Genomic DNA, 22608 nt, shown 5'->3' with positions numbered 1-22608 from the left:
TAAAGTCCAAGTAGTGGACAAATATCCTCGAAAGGGGAATATTTCTCTCGAGGCCCCAGAATTAAATGAAGAAATAGCAGCTACTCTGAACGAAACGGGGGCCAAGAGGGATCAGCTATTTACCCAAGAACAGAACTTAGCTGGTTCAGCCTTGTCAGCATTAGGACAAGGCATCACGATGATTTTAAAAGATGAGGAAGAACCCCTAGATCGTCTGGAGTTACTAGAAAAATTAGCGGATGCAGGAAAACTAATTACGCAGCTACATTTCCAGGTCTCTTCAGCTAGAAGAGCGTTTATCTCTCCAATATTGACCAAGTCAATGAAAAATCTGTTACAGACGACCAAGCCTGGGTCTCTGTTGTTTGGAGAGAAGCTAACTGAAAAGATAAAAACTGCAAAGTCAATGGAGAAGATCGGCAAAGAGATTAAAGCCTCACCTCTTCCATCGACCTCTGGTACTAGCAAGAAACCAAGCAAGCCAGCCCCTAGACGCACTTTAAACTGGCGGGGCCCGTATGCGAGACAGGGGAACTCGTATCAGGGCCCAAAACAGTATCAGACGAAATTCCCCCCATCTCAGCCTGTCAGCAAGAGTACATACAGCAATGTCTCGAAGTCAACCAGCAAGCCGCGGCCACTGAGGGATGCAAAGAAATAAATAATAATGAGATTAGTAGCAGGACGACTCAGTCAGTTCCTTTCGCAATGGGAAAAAATCACCAGGGATCCCTTCGTTCTGAATTGTGTGAAAGGGTATGAAATTCCCCTTCTTGAAGGACCACCAGGGTCCCTGAGCGTTAATAAAGAATTGCAATTTTCGGCAGAAGACGAAAAACTGTTAGAATACGAAATAACAAAACTGGTAGCTATGGGGGCAATAATTAGATGCGAAGCTGTAGAAGACCAATTTTTATCACCGTTTTTTCTAGTGCCAAAGCCAGATGGCTCTAAGAGATTCATACTAAACCTTAAATGTTTAAATCAATTTATAAAGACCAGTCATTTTAAGATCGAGGATATGAGAGTAGCCTTGAAATTAATTTATAAAAATTATTTTCTATGTAGTTTAGACTTGAAAGATGCAGATTTCTTGGTAAAAATTGGTCCGGGTAGTCAAAAATTTTTAAGATTTAAATTCAAGGGTCAAATATTTGAATTTCAATGCTTGCCCTTTGGACTTTGTACAAGTCCGTATGTATTTACAAAGTTACTAAAGCCAGTCCTGAACTTTCTTAGAGAAAGGGGATGGTTATCGACAGCGTACATAGATGATACGCTTTGCATCGGCAACTCTCGGGCCGTGTGCAAGAAAAATGTAGCAGTCACGAGGAAAACTCTAACGGAGCTTGGGTTCATTATAAATGAAGAGAAAAGTAAAGACGAGCCAGATTACAAATGTAAGTATTTGGGTTTTATTATAAACTCTAAGGACATGACTCTGTCCTTACCCGAGGAGAAAAAGTAGAGGTTAATTAAAACAATTCGAGAAATGTTAAGCAGAGATTCTTGTTTTATGCGCGAAATGGCGGGTCTAATTGGTGGATTGGTTGCAGCATGCCCAGGCGTACCGTATGGGATGCTGTATACCAAAATATTGGAAAGAGAAAAAATGAAGGCGCTAATCCTAAACGATCAAAATTTTGATCGAAGGATGATCATTCATTCATATGTAAAGAAAGATCTGGAGTGGTGGTTGAAGAATATTCCAGTAGCAAAGAATCCGATTAGGTCATTAAATTATAGGTTAGAGATTTTCTCGGATGCATCGCTCACAGGGTGGGGTGCGCACTGCAACGGAGAAAATATTCACGGATTTTGGTCTCAGGAGGAGAAGAAGTTACATATAAACCAGCTGGAGATTATAGCAGCGTTTTTGGCGCTTAAGTGCTTTGCTAGGGAAGTCCAAAATTGCAAAATCTTCTTAGAATTGACAATACTACGGCGATTTCGTATATCAATCGTATGGGGGGTGTACAATACGTAGAACTCAATCAAAGGGCTAAAGATATTTGGACTTGGTGTGAGAAAAGAAGAATCTGGATCTTTGCTTCCTACATCCCCTCGCGGGAAAACACAGACGCAGACAGGGAATCTAGAAGAGTCAATGTAGATACCGAATGGGAGTTAGGAGCCCCCTTCTTTCAGACCATAGTAGAAAGGTGGGGGTTTCCAGAAATAGACTTGTTCGCATCAAGGAGTAATGCTAAGACCGAGGTGTTCTGCTCCTGGAAACGAGACCCAGAAGCTCGGTACATTGACGCTTTTACAGTTAATTGGAGTAAATACCTTTTTTATGCATTCCCTCCCTTCGCGATAGTTGCTAAGGTGCTACAAAAAATCAATTCAGATAAGGCTCAGGGAATAGTGGTGGTCCCTCACTGGCCTACCCAGCCTTGGTTTCCCTTATTTAAATCAATGCTATTAGAAGAACTGTTGTATTTTTCGCCCTCACCTAAGCTTCTGTTATCTCCTTGCAGGTCTCTAATTCACCCGTTAGAGGATCATCTTTCCCTGGTTGCAGGGAGGCTCTCCGGCGATCGTATCAACAGAAACTAGTGCCAGCAGAAGCAGTAGAGATTCTAATCTCTTCACTAACGGATTCTACTCTGAAACAATACAACACAGCCCTTAAAAACTGGTGGAGTTACTGCCAGAGTGAAAAGAGTGACCCCCTACAACCAGATAGTTTTAAAATACTTAACATTTCGATTCAATCAGGAGGCATCATACGGCACACTTAATTCAGAGAGATCAGCGATTAATCTGATAAGCACGATAGACTTGGGTAGTGATCCTGCAATTAGTCGTTTTTTTAAAGGAGTCTTTAAAAACAGACCACCGAAGCCTAAATATGACACCACCTGGAACACAGAGGCAGTTCTAAACTGGGCAGAAGCACTGGGACCGTTGAAAGTCCTGGACCTAAAATCTCTCACCTTTAAGTTGGTATCTTTATTAGCCTTAGCTACAGCCCATAGGGTTCAGACATTGTCCCTAATCAAAATAAGTGACATGACAATTTCGAAGAGCAATGTTATCATAAAGATATCGGAGCAAATTAAAACATCTAGAGTCGGAGTTGCACAACCCTCGTTCAGTCTACCATTTTTTAAAGAGCGAAAGGGCGCTTGCGTCGCCACGGCGTTGTTGAAACACATAAAAAGAACCAAAGTTCTAAGAGGGAGTGAAGACTACCTGTTTATTACAATTAAGAGGCCCTACCATAGGGCAACTGCGCAATCAATAAGCCGCTGGATAAGGTGCTGCCTCGTAGAAGCCGGAATAGATCCCAAATACACTGCTCACAGCACGAGACACGCAGCCACGTCTGCTGAAGAGGCGAGAGGTTTAGATGTAAACATCATAAAGAGTACAGCTGGATGGTCAGCCAGCTCACAGGTGTTCGCAAAGTTCTACAAACGCCTGATAGAACCAAGAAAAGAATCGTTTGTAGAGGTGTTATTCAATCAACAGGGTGAATAAGTCTAAAATAAGTTTAAGTAAGTCTTAAATTAAGTTTAGCTTGAATAATGTTATTATGGCATTAAGCTCTGTAACAGGTATTAAGGAATAAGGACTAAGTTGGTTTGCTCTAAACATCTACGATGTAATCTCGAAGAACGAGACTCGTAATATAATTAAAAATCAAACGAACTTACCTTAAGTGATGTTCGATTATAATTATATAAGAGTCTCGTTCGAGATGATTACATCCCTCCCAAAAATTTTGTCCTGAAAAATTTTTCTCCCACCCCTAAAGTTGATAGTTTGGTTACAGCTTAATTCCATAATTTTGGAAGGAGCTTCAAACTGTATGACGATTAGCCGCTAGGGTGCGGCGTAGGAGCAGGCGGGGGGAAGCCGAAATTTTAAATTTATTCTCTAAAGCTTGTGGTTGGATCTAGTCAAAGTAGCGGTATTACGATGTAATCATCTCGAACGAGACTCTTATATAATTATAATCGAACATCATTTAAGGTAAGTTCGTACTTATATACACAAAAAAAACTATTTCTGTCGGGTCAGTGGACTACAATCTTGTAACATTTAGAGGAAGATTACCTTTGTTCATTATAAAGGGTATACCATGATCTAATTCAAGGGGTACTTTTGTGGTCTCTGATACATCGAAAGCAAAATCCTTAAAGCAGTAAACCAAAGCTAGTTTGCTTACCAAAAGTGCGAACCTTTGTCCTATAACCACAAATACTGTGTACAAACTTATTTCCTCTATTTCTAATACATACCAATGCAACTTCTTGGATTATCGCCAAAAGGTAAATATGTATAAGGTAATATATTATTCTTCTTTTCCGGACTGAATCTCTCAGGATCAAATTTTTCCGGATCAGGATAATATTCCGAGTCGTAATGTAATCCAATAACCGGAATTAATACAGAAACATTCTTGTCAATAGTCAACTCGCTGTCTTCAAAATTGTAAGTTCCTTCACATCCTCTGTCCAAGAAAATAGTAAGGGTATATTTTCTCAAAGCCTCTAAAACCACAAGGTGTAGACTTTGATTAAAGTTACTCAAAAAATAATAAACCATTTAAAACCATATCGAGGTACGTCATTTCTTGAATCGCTTCGTACGTAAAACTACCATGTTTGTCAAAAGTTTCTCTAACTTCTTGGCGCAGTCGGTCTTGAACATCTTTGTTTAGTGATAATTCATACAAAGCGAAAGCTAAAGTCAGAGAGGTCGTTTCATTTCCAGCGGTGAAGAATTGGATAGCTTGTGCAGCCATTTTAGGTCATCTAAAAAGTAAACCTCGATAAAATGATAACCCGAATATTTACATCACACGATACCTATACCAAATTTATAATTTCCATTAGTCACGTTTTGCTTCAAATTGTTGAGCAAATCAGACAAATCATTCCGCAAAATCCCTCTCTTCTTACGCTCTTTCAGAGTGTTGTTAAATACATCAATCAATTAGCTGGAGTCCCCTTTGTCAAGCAGGCTCAACCGAAAAATGTCGACCAATTTGGGCTCCAAAAAATAACTAAACACTACGAAATTTCGAAACAGCGGCTTAAAATCCCCGAGTTTTGTGGCAACCTCCAATATCTCCGACCTCTCGTTCTTAAGACAGTACGCATTGATGCCGAAAGCACACGACGAAATAATATCCACAGCATATTTTTTCATTACGTCTCTAATTTCGATTTTATCGCCGCTGTGTTTCTCCATACAAGCGGCCAAATCGGAAGCACATTCTTGAATTAGCGGCAGCATCAGCTTCATTTTTCCTGAAGTGAAAACCGGGGAAAGTTTGGTGCGCAGGTTTTTCCATTCCTGGTCGCGTGAAGCGTTAAAAGGGCGTGGTACGTCAGAGCGTCTGCTTTTTCGTTGGAGGCGATTTGGTGGTTTATGAACTTGTCGAAATCTTTTACTAACACTTTTTTGATCAGTTGTGGGTCTCTGACGACGAGATGTGGGCGGTTAAAGATGTAGATTCCCCAGTACGGAGTTTTGAAGTTGTCGTATATTTCACGAATTCGGTAGAAAAGGTGTTGTTGTTTTGTCACTATCTTGTAGAAACTTCCAAAAATGGAAACTGGTTTTTCGAAGGGGACGTTTTTGGATTCCCAGTGGCCATAGTTTTTTGTTAAGAGATAATAGAGCAAGAGTAAAAAGCACGCTAAGTAAATGAAAATCATCTGTAACAAATACAACTTAGGGTGGGTTTTTCCAAAATGTAGTTAACCTCTGGTTTCGTAACTTTTAGTTAACTTTAACTCCAAGTTAACTAGCAGTTAATTTTGAATGCGTTTTTCCAACAAATTTGTAAATTTGGTTAGAAAACTAACAGTTAACTATGATTTATATTTGGTATCTATGGCAACGTTTCACAAATCTGTTGTTTATTGTGATAAATGTCATTCAAATTCTTCTGGTGTGATTATTTTGTACAAAAATGAGTAACACAGAGAAAACAAAGCGGTGTTCTAACTTTACGAAAGAAGAGGAAAGGATTTTGACCCAATTGGTTCATAAAAATAGAAATATAATTGAATGCAAAAAAGTGGCCAGGTAACATGGGAGCAGAAGGCAAATACCTGGCGTACCATTGCAGATGAATTCAATTCCAGTGTTGGGGGGTGATTTAAAGGGGTCCAAATTTTAAAATGCAAATACGCCAATTTAAAAAAAAAGTTGCAAACGTTTATCTTTGTAAGAATTCTTTTCTATCCCATTTTTCAAAATGGTTTATACGTTCCCTTAAAACTCTTTGTTTTCGTACAGGCACCTCCTCATCGTCGCTATAAACGTTAATATCGACGAAATCCATCATTTTACTGATGACAGTTTTCTAAAATCAAACGTCAAAATATGAAACTACTAGTTAACTGATACTTTGAGTTCTGGTTAAATGAAACTAGAAGTTAACGTTAAACCGTTAGTTAACGAAAATGGAAAAACACTGCTGGCCTAGTTAACTGTGAGTTAGGTTAAACCGCAAGTTAACTAGAGATGGAAAAACCCACCCTTAGACGATAATGTTTAAGGTTTTCGTGTTATGCCCACAGTGGACCACTTATCAGTCATTATTATAAACTGAACTTGAAAATTAAATGTTTGTATTTATATGCAGCTCATTATCATAACATACGTAATTTGTTTTGTAAACACTTCGGGTTTACGCTGTGTGGAATGATAGATAATATTCAATTTACTAGTCATTATATGTGACTTTCTCTTTTTAGAAAAAAACTGCACACCTTGTGATACCCAGTAAACACAGTTGTGACATTAACGTGACAGGTATATACTCACAAGAGAACAATGAGTACATCGCATGATTATGTCTTAATGATATACCTGAAACGTAAGCTATATAACATCACAATGGAGTACTCATGCTATGTAACCGACACGTAATGTTGACTACATTTACTAGATATCTCATTATTATGTCGCAGCAATATAGCTGACATATAAGCGTTTAAACATCACACTGTGGTACTCCTGTTATGTAACTAACACCTAATGTTAACTGCATTTACTAGATATCTCATTATGGTGTCGCAGCGATATAGTTGGCAGGTAAGCCTTCTAACATCACAATGAAGTACTACGGTTATGTAACCAATATGTAATGTTAACTGTAGTTACTAGATATCTGATTAATATACAGGGTTAGTCACGAGAGAATTACTTCTGAAAATTATTTTTACGCAACCCAAAATACGAATACCATGTACCATTTGATACTAACTGAATTTAAAATGAAATGCTTAATCCATGATTGCTTTGAGTTTGGCAATCTCATTTTGACAATTGTGGAAAAGGAGGTTACGCGAGTGTCCATGGTGGTACCGCATCCAGTCGGAAATCTCCTCTGGCGCCGCTAATAAATTTGTCAGTGTGCCTCTTGATCTTTTGCAACCGATTAATCACGAGAAAATTATTTCCAAAAATTCCTTTTACGGCATTTTATTCAAAGGTTACAACACAAACTCAAACAAGTAAGTAAATAATTTAACTACTAATCTGTTGAAAATGTTGGGCATTTTGGAGAGATGCTACGGCTTTTTTGTAAATGGATGGCCGAAGAAGTCCAGAGGTTGCAGATTTGCACTTCAAAGAGGGTCTAGGTGACACAGAGATGGCGAATTAACACATGCACATTAGTGGCGAACAACATTGGTAGAGGACTTACGGCTTCAGGATAGCCCAGATTGATCTGACTGTATGTCGTCGATCCAATGGGGCTCTAGAGGCGAGTCAACGATGAAAAAAAAAATGTTAAAAATTAATTAACGTCAAAGTGACACTGTCAAAGCCAAAGCAATCATGGATTAGGCATTTCATTTTAAATTTAGATAATATTAAGTGGTACAGGGTATTAGTATTTTGGGTTGCGTAAAAATAATTTTCAGAAGTAATTCTCTCGTGACTAACCCTGTATATACATGCTTCGGAATGTTTTATTTTTATTCGTTAATTATGTAAAGTGCTTTTCAGTTCATTTTACAAAATGGCATGTCAAATCCAAAATTAACGTTTCTGACAGGGCAACACCAAAAAACATTTAAAAACATACACATCGAGTATTATATAGCTCTCTATTTTATATTTGTTATTTATGTTTGTGTTGCAAGTAAATAGTATATTCATAAACAAAAGATGCTGAGTCTTAAAAAAAGAAATTTCTTCCCTCTCTTAAATCTTACACAAGCGAGATGACGCCAATAGTGAGTTGCTCTTATTTTTTTTTTCATGTTATATTTTCATGTAATTATATTTATTTTTCCACTAGTAGCATTGCAATGGCTAATTGTCGACTTGTCTAGAGGTCTGTAATTTGGAAAATTGTGAACCTTGGTCAATAATGTAAACGTGAAGTTGGCCACCTAATGTGACAACTGTCCACAACTGAGACATAACCTGAAAACGATCATTTTGGAAAATTTGCTTTTAAATTATGCCCTGGAATGATTTCCAAACCCTGAATTGATTATAAATTGAGGATAAATTGGTGAAACTAAGTTGATGAAGTTGATGGGAGTGAAAATGAAGTTTACGGGACTGAAACTGAATCATGGTTCCGATTTGGTTTGACTTGATTTGCCGTAGATGAGCTTTGGACGATTTCGGCGATTTTTTTTTTATTGAAGATCGAGCCGTCGTTGCATCCTTCTGCTATGCTGGAGGATTTCCATTCCCCGTGTCGCTTTAACGATAAAAGGTCCATACCTTTTTCAGCCAAATTTGTCGCGGTCGCGTAAGTACGACGGTATGAGGAGGGGTACATGATGGTTCACTTTACATTTTTCACACAAAAATTTATTAAAAACGGGAAATATGGAGGAAATTAAAACAAAAGTTCTGGACCATTTCTGGATTGTCAAAAAATAATAAAATTCCAAAGCTTACTAAAATGACGTGAGTACACGTTTTTATTGATGCACTTCAGAAAAAACATTTTGAAAATTCGCAAACCTCAAATGGGCTACTAGTGGAAAAAATAGTATATTAACCACGTTTGTGAAGCTAATTCTAGACCTCGCGCTTTAGAGCCCTCGACGCTGCGCGTCTCAGGTTCTAATTTGCGCTCGGTCTAGAATGTCTGTCTTCACAACCTTAGTTAATAATATACTATTATAATTTTATTTTTATACGTCCATAACGACCTGCGTTTTATAAAACAGAATAAGAGACTTAATGCATATAGTTTATGATCGGAATTAAAAAATCTTCCATCCAACAGGTAACACGAATTAAGACTAGTAATGAGACATTATTTTTTAACTTCTACCTATGCGTCACTGCCAAAAAGGAACAATTATACATATACAGAATTTTGAAATAAGCTCGAAAAATAAAATCATATATTTCATCATTTTATTAATTCTAACGCAAAATATGTTGATCGGCAACAAAAGCAACACAAAAAAAAATCGAAATTAAAAACGAATCTATTTCAAGGTGAGCGATATCGTTCTAAAATAAAAATGAATTAAACAATTTCTTCACTTTGATCGTAAGGAAAATAAATAATAATTTGAATATGAAACAATAATTGGTCATCGAGTTTTGTGTATAGACTTTCGTACTCAGTTAGAGGTATATATGTTTAACATTAAATTTTCAAAAGTTTAGATTTTTCCAATGTAATCTTGGGCTCTAAAATAAACTGGTAATGTATAATGTATAATTATAATTGAGTATTTTCATCAGTATATCTAATATGTAGCTAACTGAAACTGATAATAAAGCAGTAGATATGACAAAATAGTGTAGACTTTTTTTAATTTCGGTAACAGAGTGTATGAATAATACCAATACATCGGGTATGTTTCTATTTTTGTCTTCGTTGGACACCACTGTATTTACAGTATTTACGCAGGTATACGTTTCCGCCCGTAAAATCCCATGTACGGCATCCTTTGCCCACGTAAATACAATGTCTGGAATGAAGACCGAAACAGAAACATATCAGATGTGGCAATCCACATACAGTTTTACAACACCTTATCAAAATTAAAAAAAAAAAACACTATGGTATTATTTGAAATTTATTGTTAAAGATTATATCGTGAGTGTCATTAAAAAAGCAAATTCCCTTGGGTATTTACTACAAAGATCTTTTATAAAACCAAGTGTAAGCACCACGTTAAAGTTGTATAAAAATATTTTCTGGAGTTTGCAAATAACGTTTGGTGGCCTGTGTTCATTGGAGATCAAAATCGTTTGGAGTCAGTACAATAAAGAATGACTCGTCTTCCCTATGGTAATGACCTTAATGACCCTTTCCGACTGTCTTATTCTGAGCGTCTTATCATAATGTCGTTACCCACATTGAAGGACGAAAGAATTCGAGGGGATGTAATTTTCACCTTCAAATCGTTGAGGCTCGAGAATCCATTGATGCCCATATTCCAGAACTAGAGGTCATTGCTTCAAACTGAAAAAAGAGAACTTTCGCACAACTGTAAGACTGCATTTAGTAACAAACAGTGCTTTACACTTGGAACAAGTTGCAGGAGGGAGTCGTCCAGAGTCCTAATGTTAATGTTTTTAAATCTAGATTTGACAGTTTATAGATTGTTCACATATTGTTATAATTGTACAGTTCCGTGGGCATAACAGGGCTTGCTCTCTGCCCTTTATCTTTTATTAATAATAATAATAATATAATGAGACTGATCGCAAACAAGACAGTAAAAGTGGTATGGGAAGTGGTGACAATATAAAAGAGGAGAAGAGGAAGACCGAGAAGAGACGTGGTATGATATGGCAAGGGGGAAAGAGATGAAGTAAACTGAAATATGAAGCAAAAAATAGAAGCAAGACCAACAGTAACTTCTACACCCACGGTCAATGCTATCAAGTCAAATGTCAATGATCTGGCAACCCGACTGAATTTAAAATAATAGTGGTGAAACCGTGTATGCTCTAAAGTATATGCCTACTTAGTCTTCGGAAATAATTACCCTGTTACAAAGCAAAAAGTAAAAAGAAATGAAGATGAACCATAAACTCTACACCCACGGTAAATGCTGTCAAATCAAATGTCAACTAACTGTCAACCCGACTGAATTTAAAATGATAGTGGTGAAACAATCCATGCTCTAAAGTATATTCCTATTTAGTCTTTGGCAATAATTACCAGGCCCGCCCAATTAAACTTTTATTGTACGCCCATTACGTATCGATAACTGCTCAGAAAAATAGTTACTGAAATACAAACAATTATTTAACAAAGTTTTAAGCAACTATAGCTACAAATAAGTTGAAAGTTAGTTAGTCCCAAAAATCGCCCATTCAGAAACTGCCCGACTTTGATTTATGCAGTCTTTCCATCACGGAAACCGTAGAGAAAAAAGCTTTTGCCATCTGTAACCAAACAATTTGATTTTCGCTTGTATGTTCATTCACGTGATATACTCACCTGGACCCCCATTTCGTAGTTAACGGAAATATTTTCGGAAAATTTTATTTTAATCGGTTTCGACAAAGATATCAGCAGCATCAAATACATTTTCTTGTTGAATTCGTCCCAGACGTACCACTCGACTTCAACTAAAGCGTTGAATATTTCAGTTTTCTACAAAATTGTTAAATTTCAAAAAATCAAATTTTGACGCCAGCCGGAGAAACGTTACAGTCGAATTAAAATGAAATAAATTAATCTGTTTTCAACGCAAAAAAGTGGCCAGTGTATTTTCTGTTCTTACATAATCTTCGATAGCTTGGCCAGCCCATGCAGTCCCCAATAGTGCAGTAAACGACATAATTGTGATGGAGCAGATACGAAAGTACTGATCCCTTAGCGAACCCTCAAACTAATTTGGTTTTCACTTAAAAAAAAAGAAACTGTGATTTTACCCAAAAATAAAAGACAACGATGCTCATCATGAGCGCAGAACCCATGATTTTCAGCGGCAAAATTATAAACTGCGTTCGTTTTGCTGCCTCCCAGGCACTACTGAGAATTTTCGCTTTTTCATCAGAAAGTGCACATTTTTGACGATACTTACTTCTCGCTGAATAAAAACGAATTTAGCAAAGTTTTCAGATTTCTGGTGATTTCCCTCTGGTTCGTTGCTTTTGTAGCATTAATTGTTTTTATTTGTTGCAGGCACCTCTGAACTTGAAGGTTGACAACTTGAAATGAGTACAATATGTTGAAGCAAGCTATAGTTGCGCTCACGTACGTTAAGGGAATAGCTAAACACCTGTAAAGAAATTTAAAAAAATTGCTCCATTTTGGCAGGTACATGTTTGCTAGTTTGAAAAGAAAGAAAAAATCATCGTCGTCTTTGGTTGGAATCATTAACGAAATTGCCACTAGTACGGAAGTCATCGTAGTCCAGACCACATAGATGAAGGAGTAGAAGGCACTTTTTTTTGCTCTTTTTGGAACGGATTTCATGATGGTTTGCGAAGTGTTTTGCTCCACACTTTCTGCTATCGATTCTACTGTCTCTGTTACCAAAGGTTGTGCTAATAGACAGGTTAGTACCTATAATCACAAAAATCACTTTGTAAATAAGCAAACTTTTGGATGTTTTACATATAGTCCAATGAAATATGACGGCCCATCCTGAACGAAATAATCGACTTCGAATCGAGCTAAAAATTGATAGGTTTGAACGACCACCAAAAAAATTGCACCTAGTTTGGACAAAAATAGCACTAACTGCAAACATTTTAAATGGTACACATCGATCACTAAAAACCGACAAATCTTCATGTAATCTTCGTCTATAAACACTGGGTTATTAAAATTTGCCCTTTAATTACGGAAATCTTACAATTCATCTTGTACCACAACAGCGACTGCTTTTAGTGTCAGAAGAAGACCCACACTGAACAGAAACACGTGGACGTTAAACCGTAACTAGGATAATATGGGTTTTTTCAATTCAAAAACTTTTTCCATCTAATATTAACCAGTGTAATGGCGGTTAAAGTGGAATCGATAGTTTTCTATACGTCTAAGCAATAAAACAAATACGATTAACAGAAAACGGTTTCTCATTACCCGTAAAACATCAAATATAAATCTGCATACTTACTATTTGAAAGTTGAACAAAGTTTACAAGAAAGTAACCACGAGGAAAACGGCAGAGTAATAATTTTAGTCGAAAGATTTTTTTTATTCTCTCTATTATTTCTTTGTCGATTTTTGCATTGCATTTTCTTGATATTCCCAGGTAGTTATAGCTTTTGACTGGTTCGATTTTTCGTCCATTCCGTTCTATTTTGTGACCTTGTTCTTTCGCCACATTATCATCGTTTTTATTTGTCTATAGGTACTTACATCTACATCTTCTCTAGTTCGTTTTGGTATTCGATTTGAGTTTGTTACAAATCTTGTGTGAATTTTGATTGTGCTCTAAACTACTTATTAGGTGGTTCTCTACACATAGATCTATACATCTTTCTCCGTTTTCGTTTTCTGTCTGTTCCCCGCATTTCCATTCAGCTCAACAAATGTAGACAGTTTTTCTGACTATAACTTTGTAGATCACATAGAACGTAATTGCAGTAGGTATATAACAGTAAACGATAATATTGATATACTCTCCAAAACGATGGAATTCAGCAATTAAAAAATTAATTAGTTAATTGATAAACCTGTATTATACATCTTTAATTTATTACTTAATACTTTATAGATCAATTAACAAGTATCGTCAAATAACCATTGTTTCCAATTTTTCTAAGATCTTTGAGATTGTTCTTTTTAATCGCATATAGTTCTCTATGAAACCTTAAATACACAGGGTGAGTGCGAAATATATGCAATAATTTCAACCACGGCATCCCCCACCCAAGTTAAGCCGAAATATAAAAAAAAAAACAAATTAAAATTCGAATGGGGCAAAACCCCCATGAACCACCCTCGATACGAAGGCACTGAGCCACTTTGCAAAGAGAGTTTCAGTTTCAATTAAAAGTAAAACCGACTATTTGCTGCTTATCATTCGTTCATTCATTTAGTCATTGATCGTTAAAGGTCAGTGCGAACATTTTTTGATAATCCTTCATGATGATCCAACTTTTGATTCTGACAGATGTATGACAACGATTTTACATTGTTTATTAAAAAAAAAATAGGAGCAACTTAGAAGGTTACTACCTTTTTATAAAAAATGTTGAAAATGTTGTCATTGACTAGCCATACAGGCGTCAGAGCGTCGCAAGATGTTTGGTGATAGGCTCTTCGATAATTTCTGGACACTGTTGATTTCCACAAACCAACTGTTTAATCCAACCGATACACATTTATCGAAAACCGTCTCTTGAAATCATACTTGTTGACGAGCATGTGGAGTTTCATCGAACAAAAAGTGAGTTACAAAACGTGGACAATCAGCGGGCTCCAAACCCTGTACTTTGTCAACATGGTATGGATGTGGCCGTGTTCTTTTAATGTAGGATGCACTACAAGCTGTGAAAATCCAACTTCTTCTTTCTGTCCTATCACAGCCACGATCGTGAGTTTGAAGTTTAAGGTACCATGATCTCGGAGACGCTGTACCAATGATGCAAATGTTCGCGCACACCAATTACCATATCGACACACTCTGCATGGGAAAACTGCACCATAAAGCGCTTTCACCGACTGTTCGATGATGACTGGCCCTTTTCGTGTTTTTCACGTTGCGATTAAAAAAGTGCCTGATAAAGTCTTGGTTCTTAATCCGAGTCGCTCTGTTTCAATAATTTTTTCTAGACACTGCTACCACTTAGGACTGTGAATTTTACCCAGTGACATAATCATATTGTGAGCTATTCCTCGTTTTTTTTGCATGTATTTCGCAATCACCTTGTATAAAGATCGTAAACGGATAATATTGTGCATGCTTTACTTCATACGTATTTTGCATCGAGCATGTAATAATAATAATAAAAATGTCACATAAATATTAATTTCTTTTCAAACGTCATATAACTGACACTTATATGACGCTCTTACAGGGGTTTAAGTGTCATTTCTATGACACCGTGTTTGAGCGGCGTATAAGTACTACTTATAACTCCGCCGGCGTATAAATAAAACATTTATACTCCGCCGGAGTATAAATATGTGAAAATCATAGTGGTTGTCAACCATAGTAACCATGGTAAGTGAAATCAAGGCAATTCCTTAATGAAGCAAGAAGATAGGAAATAATCATTTCAAACGAAGATTAATCGTTTGAAATAGCTATTAAGACAACTAGTGTTTTATAGACAGTTTAAAAATCAAGATCGTTGTTAAAATCCGAGGGACCGAAGGGGGCGAGAATTTTATACAGCGAGATTTTTAAACTATAAAACACGTGTTGGCTTCAAGATTTTTTCAAACACTAACAGTAATTCATCAACTCCTTTTTGATCAATTCATTACTACAAATTTTGACAAATCATTTGTGAAGCTTCATAGTATCATAGTAAGATTGCTGTGTATTGTAACTATGACAAGTAAACAAATTTTGAAAAAAACAATTTTCATCGTCAAAATGTGCGAAAACGTTCCGGAAGAAATTGCGAAAAGGGGAAAATAATTGCGAAGCAATTTGTTACCCTTAAAGTCAAAAAATGCATACGAGAAAGTATGTTTCGTTCCAAGACTGGAAAAATAAAAACCGCATCAAGAAAGTAACCGAAGATGTTATCTTACATTTTTTGGACATGAGAGTGAGTACATATTTAGTAAAATTCATAAAACTAAATTATTTAACAATTACAGTCGCAAAAGTTGTCACTAGAGAGCGGATTTTATGAAATTTGCATATCCATTATTTTTTGCATATAAGTCTTGATATTTAATATGTGAACGAATCATGCTAATTAAAAATGAATACAGCTATAAAAAAATTGCATATTTGCATATATTTGCCTTCTGCTGCATATTTCACGGAACGGGTGCATATTTTGCATTTTTATCAATTTTGGTGCTAATTTGAAAAAAAAATTATTGTCATTCTATCGGCATTTATCTAGAAAGACGAAATTTTATGAATCATATTGCAATATTGTCCTGAGCTTCAAATAACTAGAAAAGGTTTGGGTTTTATGGTAGTTTGGAGACACCACTGGGTGTTAAGCCATCCTTCCAGGTAAATTCGCGCCCTAATTACTTTTGGAAATACCCTTCATGTTGTGATCGAACGGGACGTTATACTGTTATTATTTTTCATCGTGAGTTTATATTGAAAGCATTTAAAGGGATACAAGTGTATCAATATGTCGAAGATAACTCAAATTAATTTATGGATTAAACCTTTTCCTGAACTTACTCTTCAACAACGAACTGTACTTTGTCGCGCCTGCCCTAAACCGGTAAGTATTTTTACATCTGTGGACGTAGTACGCAGTTTTTCTATTTACAAATACATTTACTTTAGAATCACCGGAAAAACTTTTTGTTAGAATATTTCGAAACATATCTAAAAATAAATTGTTACCAAAATAGTAATTAAATAGTGGATTACTATTATTTTTTAATTTGATCTGTTTATATTTATTTTTTAGTATAAGAATATTATCTTTAAAAACGTGATTTATGTGTTGGTGAGATGTAATTAAACACTTTGCAATGTGATTTATGTATTTTTTGTAATAAAATGTACGCTCGGGAAACCTGTTTTTGAATTTTATAAATAAATTTAGTTCGCTTATTAAGCTTTTTTTTTTAATTTTTGGAGCATATGCAACTGCATATCTCTGCATATATTAAGAAAGTTACTGCATATTTGCATAAATTTGGTGCATATCATATGATCATATTTCTCAAAATTTTGCTGCATATTTTCCGCTCTCTAGTTGTCACCTTGTTCTTTATGGCCAGAATATTCAATGTTAAAGGCCACTCTAAAGGTAAAAGAAAACATAGATATTGAAAAATTTGGTGCTGTTGTTTCGTATATAAAAAAATTAAATGTTGGTTATCGTGGCAAAAAATCCAACGTTCTGACACAAGAAGAAATCAAAACTTTCTTGCAAGAAGCTGATGACGGAGAATATTTATTCGAGAAGGTAAGAATTACTTATTAAGAAGTATTTTTTATACATATGAAATCGTGTAGGCTGCTTTAATCTTTGGAATTGTCGGAGCTTGCAGAAAGGCCGAATTGTGCGCTATGAGATTTGACGATATACAAGATTGTGGTAATGTTCTGAATATTGTTATACCTGACAGTAAAACCCACAAAGAAAGAAGATTCAGTGTAGTTAATGAAGGCTTTGGTGTTAAATACCATTGATTTGTATCGACGTTATGTTGCTTTACGACCCACAAATTCACCATTGAGGTTTTTTTTACACTATTATAAAGGTAAATGTACTCGCCAAAATGTAGTAATTAACACCTTTGGAAAAATTCCCAGAAAAATTGCAACTTTCCTCAAACTGGAAAATCCAGCTAAATACACAGGTCATTCTTTTCGCCGCAGTTCGGCAACTCTCCTGGTTAACGCAGGTATTGTAATGATTACCTTTATTCTTCAAAGTAACTTTATATTCATTGCAGCCGGAGACATTACTTCGTTGAAGAGGCATGGCGGGTGGGAATCGACCAAGGTGGCAGAATCTTACATATAAGAATCTTTTGGAGAAAGAGTGAAAATTGCTCAAAAAGTTTTTGGAGATGAAAAGCTGGCACCGAATGAACTAGTTGACAATGAAATCGTTATGGACAAGCCCACGAACCTAAGTTACAGTGAAGCGTGTGGCAGTTCCAGTTCTAGCTCTAGTACTAGCAAGAACACCGCTCAAAATGTTTATTTTTAATTGTACTTTTAACTTAGGTAATAATTATTGTAAAGATTCGAAATAAAAAACTTGAAATATGAGAAATCGTATTTTAAGAACCTATAAGATACGTTGCCATTGACAGCGTACTTTAAGAGAACAACGTTATTTTAAATCAAAGTTAACATACGAGTTCTTATGAACCATACAAACAGTATAAGATGTTAGTGTTTGAAAAATAAAATATTGTATTTCATTCGGAGTTTAAGCGACTTCATGTGACTCGTATGGACTTAATTCGCCTCGCTATCGCTCGGCGTTTAATCGTCCATACTCGACACATAAAGTATCACTTAAACTCCTAATAAAATAAATATCTATTATATGACGTTTGAAAATAAATCTCTTTATTTATATAATACTAGCAGTTACCCGCAGCTCCGCTTGCGTGGATTTCGCAATTAGGACATATTATTTTTCATCCCCTGATTTATTTTTTTATTTCAATTTTATTACTTTTTAAGTTTGTGCAGTCTTCATTAATAACAATATATAAAAGTGTTTATCATCGGGCTGACTGACCCATCAACGTACCTACTGGAGCTAGAAACACGAAATTTGGACAGAAAGTTCCTTCGTAATGTAAACAACCATTACCCCTAGGTGGGTGAAATAAGGACTGAAAGTTTGGAGTTAACAGTTCCGTGAATTTTTAAATACGAGGGGCAACGCTATTTTATAACACAGGAGTATAATACAGTGCGTGGCCATATGGATTTCCATGTTAAATTTTATACCCCATGTTAACTTATGTTTGAGTAAAGATTCAGAGCTGAAATTTTTATTGGATGTAATTTGGGTTATCTTTTGTCGATTTTATTAAAAGTCATGTTTTAAATTAAAGGATATTTCTTTGAAAAAGTTAAAATATTTGGATATTTTTGTGGCTAATGGCTGTAGGCAGCCATGTAAAAACAAACGTTTACCTGACCTATCTAACTTGGTTGTAAATTTGATATTATTCTGTATTTAATAAACTTTCGTTGTGCCTATAAAAGTATGTCATAGCTAATCTCTCTGAGATAGTCTCTGTTTTGTATGACTTCTTTACGTCTTACAGGCTGAGGTAAACCATAGTACTCTAAACATTGTCTTCCTAAAGACAGCACCGTGGATGGAAATCAGACACTTGTTGTACACTTCATTTATAATCTGAACACTCTCTTGACACTCTGACTGAACTTGACAAACCCAAAGCTTTACATGATGAGTGGTATATGGAATAAACGACACTATCAATAGTTTTTAAATCCGAGAATTATGTTAGCCCTCTCATTGCATGAAGAAGAGGATCAAGGTAGAAACAATCCGCGTTATTAGGGTGAACGGTGTACACTGTACCCAAAGCTTGATCTCTTTTGACTCCCGGCCCACCATCAACATTGTTTTCACATTTTCATGTCTCAAATTTGGTACTTTTCCATAGTATGAAGGTACTTCAACATAAAGAAGGATTTTTGCAGAATTATCCGTTTTGCAAAGCTCAAAAAATGATAGAGGAGTAGTTTTCTGTGAATTATTTAACTTTTCAGTTACATTATTAAAGTCGTTAGGATTAAAATAGACAGCAGGCCATTTTCCAAGTGCATGCGAGATGAAAAACCGCTGGTAATTGTTCATGTACAGGAAAGGCCAGGTTTCTCCAGTTGCTAATATATCGACCACTTTCATATAATTTGACTTCATCATTGTCATTTTCAAGACCAAATAATCCTGGTTGGATCCTTTATTACCATATTTGCATATATATTTATAAGATTTTACAGAGTTACAATACTCTATGTTGATGTGAGCAGCAAAAGTTCAAGACGAAAGTGGATTGTACGATACCACCCAACTGTTATCTAGGGTTACACCATGGAATTCAATCGTGAATCCACCATCCGCGGGACCTCTTCGCCGGTATTGAGGGTAGCTGTCATCGCCTGTTTGGGTTTCTTTCAGGAGAATTCAAGGAAATTTTTTGCTACAGCTGCCTCCTTTCATACACGGGAACACAAAATTAGAATACTTGGGGAGAAATACTCTGACAATTCGTGACATAAAACCGACCGCAGACCGCGTTCGCGTCGCAGTCGCTTACCCGGTGACGTTGCGCCCTCCCTATTTCCATACAACTTCTTAAATTTCGAAGGCTATCGACTGATTTTTCCAATAATCCTACTACGTCTAATACGCGAAAAAGATATTTAACTACTTATTTTAAACTTTGATTCTTAACCACGTTTGGATTAATATTTAACTTCTCCTGTTTCTCACATTTCCACCCAAATTATATTCCGTTGGGGATGAATATCAAAAAAAATTTAAAATCAGTCAAGACAATTTTACATGATTACCAAATTTCAAGTAACAAATGTGTTGGAGGGTATTAATACAACATTTCAAGTAAAAATCACCAAACAAATATTTTTTCTCATATAAACTTTGTTACCTCATTTGATCTTCTTAGGGGTAGAATCTCAAAAACAGCTGAAATACGCGTTGCATTATTTGTGTTGAAGAGCATTAAGATCAAGTTCCACGCAAAAATTTACAACAGAAATATTTTTGTCATACACAATTAGTTACCACTCTTCACCCCTTTAGGGGTTGAATCTTGGAAAATGCTGAAATACTTACGTGTTTCATTATATGTGTTGAAGAGCATTAATACCAAGTTCCACGTGAAAATGTACAACAGAAGTAGTTTTCCCGTACAAACTTAGCCACCACTTTTTACCCCCTTAGGGGTTGAATTTCGGAAAATGGTGAAATACGTGTTTAGTTATTTGTGTTGAAAAGCATTCATACCAAGTTTCACGTAAATATTAACAACAGAAGTGGTTAGAAAATAGTCTTCCTGTACAAACTTTTCTATCCCTTCCCACCCTTTTAGGGGTGGAATTTCCCAAGTTCCTTCCTTAGTGGATGTTCACATCACAAAAGGAAACTACTGTCCAAATTTCATGTTTCTAGCTTCAGTAGTTAAGGCTCTGCGTTGATGAATCAGTCAGTCAGGACAAACAATTTTATATGTATAGATAGATGTATAAGCAAAAATAACATTAAATATACTGTCATCATTAATCTCACATTTTAATAAAAAGTCATACTTACATACACAATGTCATTAGACTACAATCTTGTAACATTTAGATGAAGATTACCTTTGTTCATTATAAACGATACACTATTATCTAACTCAAGCGGTACTTTTGTGGTCTCTGATACATCGAAAGCAAAATCCTTCAAGCAGTAAACCAAAGCTACTTTGCTTACCAAAAGTGCGAACCTTTGTCCTATAACCACAAATGCTGTGTACAAACTTATTTTCTCTATTTCTAATACATACCGATGCAAGTTCTTGGACCATCCCCAAAAGGTAAATATGTATAAGGTAATATATTCTTCTTATTTTCCGGACTGAATCTCTCAGGATTAAATTTTTCCGGATCAGGATAATATTCCGGGTCGTAATGTAATCCTACAATCGGAATTAATACACAAACATTCTTATTAATAGTTAACCCGGTTTCCTCAAAACTGTAAGTGCCTTCACACCTTCTATCCAAGAAAATAGTAAGGGGATAATTTCTCAAAACCTCTAAAAGCACAATGTGTAGACTTTGATTAAAGGTACTTAAAAAATAATAAACCATTTAAAACCATGTCGAGGTACGTCATTTCTTGAATCACTTCGTACGTAAAGCTACCATGTTTGTCAAAAGTTTCTCTAATTTCTTGGCGCAGTCGATCTTGAACATCTTTGTTTAATGATAATTCATACATAGTGAAAGTTAACGCTAAAGAGGTCGTTTCATTTCCAGCAGTGAAGAACTGGATAGCTTGTGCAGCCATCTTTAGATCATCTAAAAAGTACACCTCAATAAAGATAACCCGAGTATTTACGTATCACACGAGATACCAAATTTATAATTTTCATTAAAAGTCTCGTTCTGCTTCAAATTGTTGAGCAAATCAATCAAATCATTCCGCAAAATCCCTCTCTTCTCACGCTCCTTCAGAGTGTTGTTAAACACACCAATCAAATAGGTGGAGGCGCTTGTGTCAAGCAGGCTCAACTTAAAAATATCGACCAATTTCGGCGCGAAAAGATAACTAAACACTGAGAAATTTCGAATCAGCGACTTTTGAGGCAACCTCCATTATCTCCGACCTCTCGTTCTTAAGACAGTACGCATTGATGCCGAAAGCACACGACGAAATAATATCCACAGCATATTTTTTCATTACGTCTCTAATTTTGATTTTATCGCCGCTGTGTTTCTCCACACAAGCGAGCAAATCGGAAGCACATTCTTGAATTAGCGGTAGCATCAGCTTCATTTTTCCTGAAGTAAAAACCGGGGAAAGTTTGGTGCGCAGGTTTCTCCATTCCTGGTCACGTGAAGCGAAAAGGCCGTGGTACGTCAGAGCGTCTGCTTGTTCGTTGGAGGCAATTTGGTGGTTTATGAACTTGTCGAAATCTTTTACCAACACTTTTTTGATCAGTTCTGGGTCTCTGACGAAGAGGTGTGGGCGGTTAAAGATGTAGATTCCGCAGTACGGGGTTTTGAAGTTGTTGTATATTTCACGAATTCGGTAGAGAAGGTGTTGTTTTTTTGTCACTATCTTGTAAAAACTTCCAAAAAGGAAAGTTGGTTTTTCGAAAGGAACGTTTTTGGATTCCCAGTAGCCATAGTTTTTTGTTAAGAGGTAGTAGAACAGGAGTAAAAAGCACGCTAAGTAAATGAAAATCATCTGTAACAAATGCAACTTAGACGATAATGTTTAGTTTTTTTGTGTTATACCCACAGTGAACCACTTATCAGTAGTTATTATAAACTGAATTGAAA

At 36.0% G+C, this 22608-nt stretch overlaps 2 protein-coding genes and 2 pseudogenes across 5 annotated transcripts; 1 reads left to right on the top strand and 3 right to left on the bottom strand.

Annotated features, from left to right (window-relative positions):
- The first annotated feature begins 1525 nt into the window (after positions 1–1525).
- On the top strand, positions 1526–3486 carry LOC135142192 (uncharacterized). Its single transcript, XM_064073862.1, has 5 exons — positions 1526–1887; positions 1929–2281; positions 2351–2480; positions 2525–2573; positions 2629–3486. The coding sequence occupies exons 1-5, from the start codon at positions 1526–1528 to the stop codon at positions 3484–3486; spliced, it is 1752 nt and encodes a 583-aa protein (XP_063929932.1).
- A 443-nt stretch (positions 3487–3929) lies between these two features.
- LOC135141999 (cytochrome P450 6j1-like) lies at positions 3930–6076 on the bottom strand (annotated as a pseudogene).
- Positions 6077–11139: 5063 nt separating this feature from the next.
- LOC135142311 (uncharacterized) lies at positions 11140–15172 on the bottom strand. Of its 4 annotated transcripts, none has more exons than XR_010282496.1 (6): positions 12780–15172; positions 12539–12729; positions 12003–12487; positions 11628–11950; positions 11414–11569; positions 11140–11358 (listed from the first exon to the last, which is right to left on the bottom strand). XR_010282496.1 is itself a non-coding variant. In XM_064073998.1 (4 exons), the coding sequence occupies exons 1-4, from the start codon at positions 12784–12786 to the stop codon at positions 11824–11826; spliced, it is 810 nt and encodes a 269-aa protein (XP_063930068.1). In that variant the 5' UTR covers positions 12787–15172; the 3' UTR covers positions 11140–11823. The 4 variants fall into 4 exon arrangements, 1 of the variants encoding a protein (XP_063930068.1); XR_010282497.1 differs by having other exon boundaries at positions 11700–11950; XR_010282495.1 differs by having other exon boundaries at positions 11414–11950.
- A 4344-nt stretch (positions 15173–19516) lies between these two features.
- Positions 19517–22577, bottom strand: LOC135141997 (cytochrome P450 6j1-like; annotated as a pseudogene).
- Between the last annotated feature and the right edge of the window lie 31 nt (positions 22578–22608).

The sequence above is a fragment of the Zophobas morio genome, unplaced genomic scaffold (assembly GCF_036711695.1).
Source record: "Zophobas morio isolate AGI-343-1 ecotype UQ-CSIRO unplaced genomic scaffold, CSIRO_AGI_Zmor_V1 ptg000046l, whole genome shotgun sequence".
NCBI lineage: Eukaryota > Metazoa > Arthropoda > Insecta > Coleoptera > Tenebrionidae > Zophobas > Zophobas morio.
Note: the sequence above shows the minus strand (reverse complement) of the source record. Positions and strands in the feature narration are given on the sequence as shown.

Excerpts from the sequence above, each read along its gene's own strand:
- LOC135142192 (XM_064073862.1), top strand. The coding sequence starts at position 1,526 with ATGGCGGGTCTAATTGGTGGATTGGTTGCAGCATGCCCAGGCGTACCG. Across the intron at positions 1,888-1,928 it reads GCAGCGTTTTTGGCGCTTAA|AATTGACAATACTACGGCGA; the intron begins GTGCTTTGCTAG and ends AAATCTTCTTAG. Across the intron at positions 2,481-2,524 it reads CTTCTGTTATCTCCTTGCAG|GGAGGCTCTCCGGCGATCGT; the intron begins GTCTCTAATTCA and ends CCCTGGTTGCAG.
- LOC135142311 (XM_064073998.1), bottom strand. Across the intron at positions 12,488-12,538 it reads CATATTTCATTGGACTATAT|GTACTAACCTGTCTATTAGC; the intron begins GTAAAACATCCA and ends TTGTGATTATAG. Across the intron at positions 11,951-12,002 it reads TCGTTTTTATTCAGCGAGAA|TAGTGCCTGGGAGGCAGCAA; the intron begins GTAAGTATCGTC and ends GAAAATTCTCAG.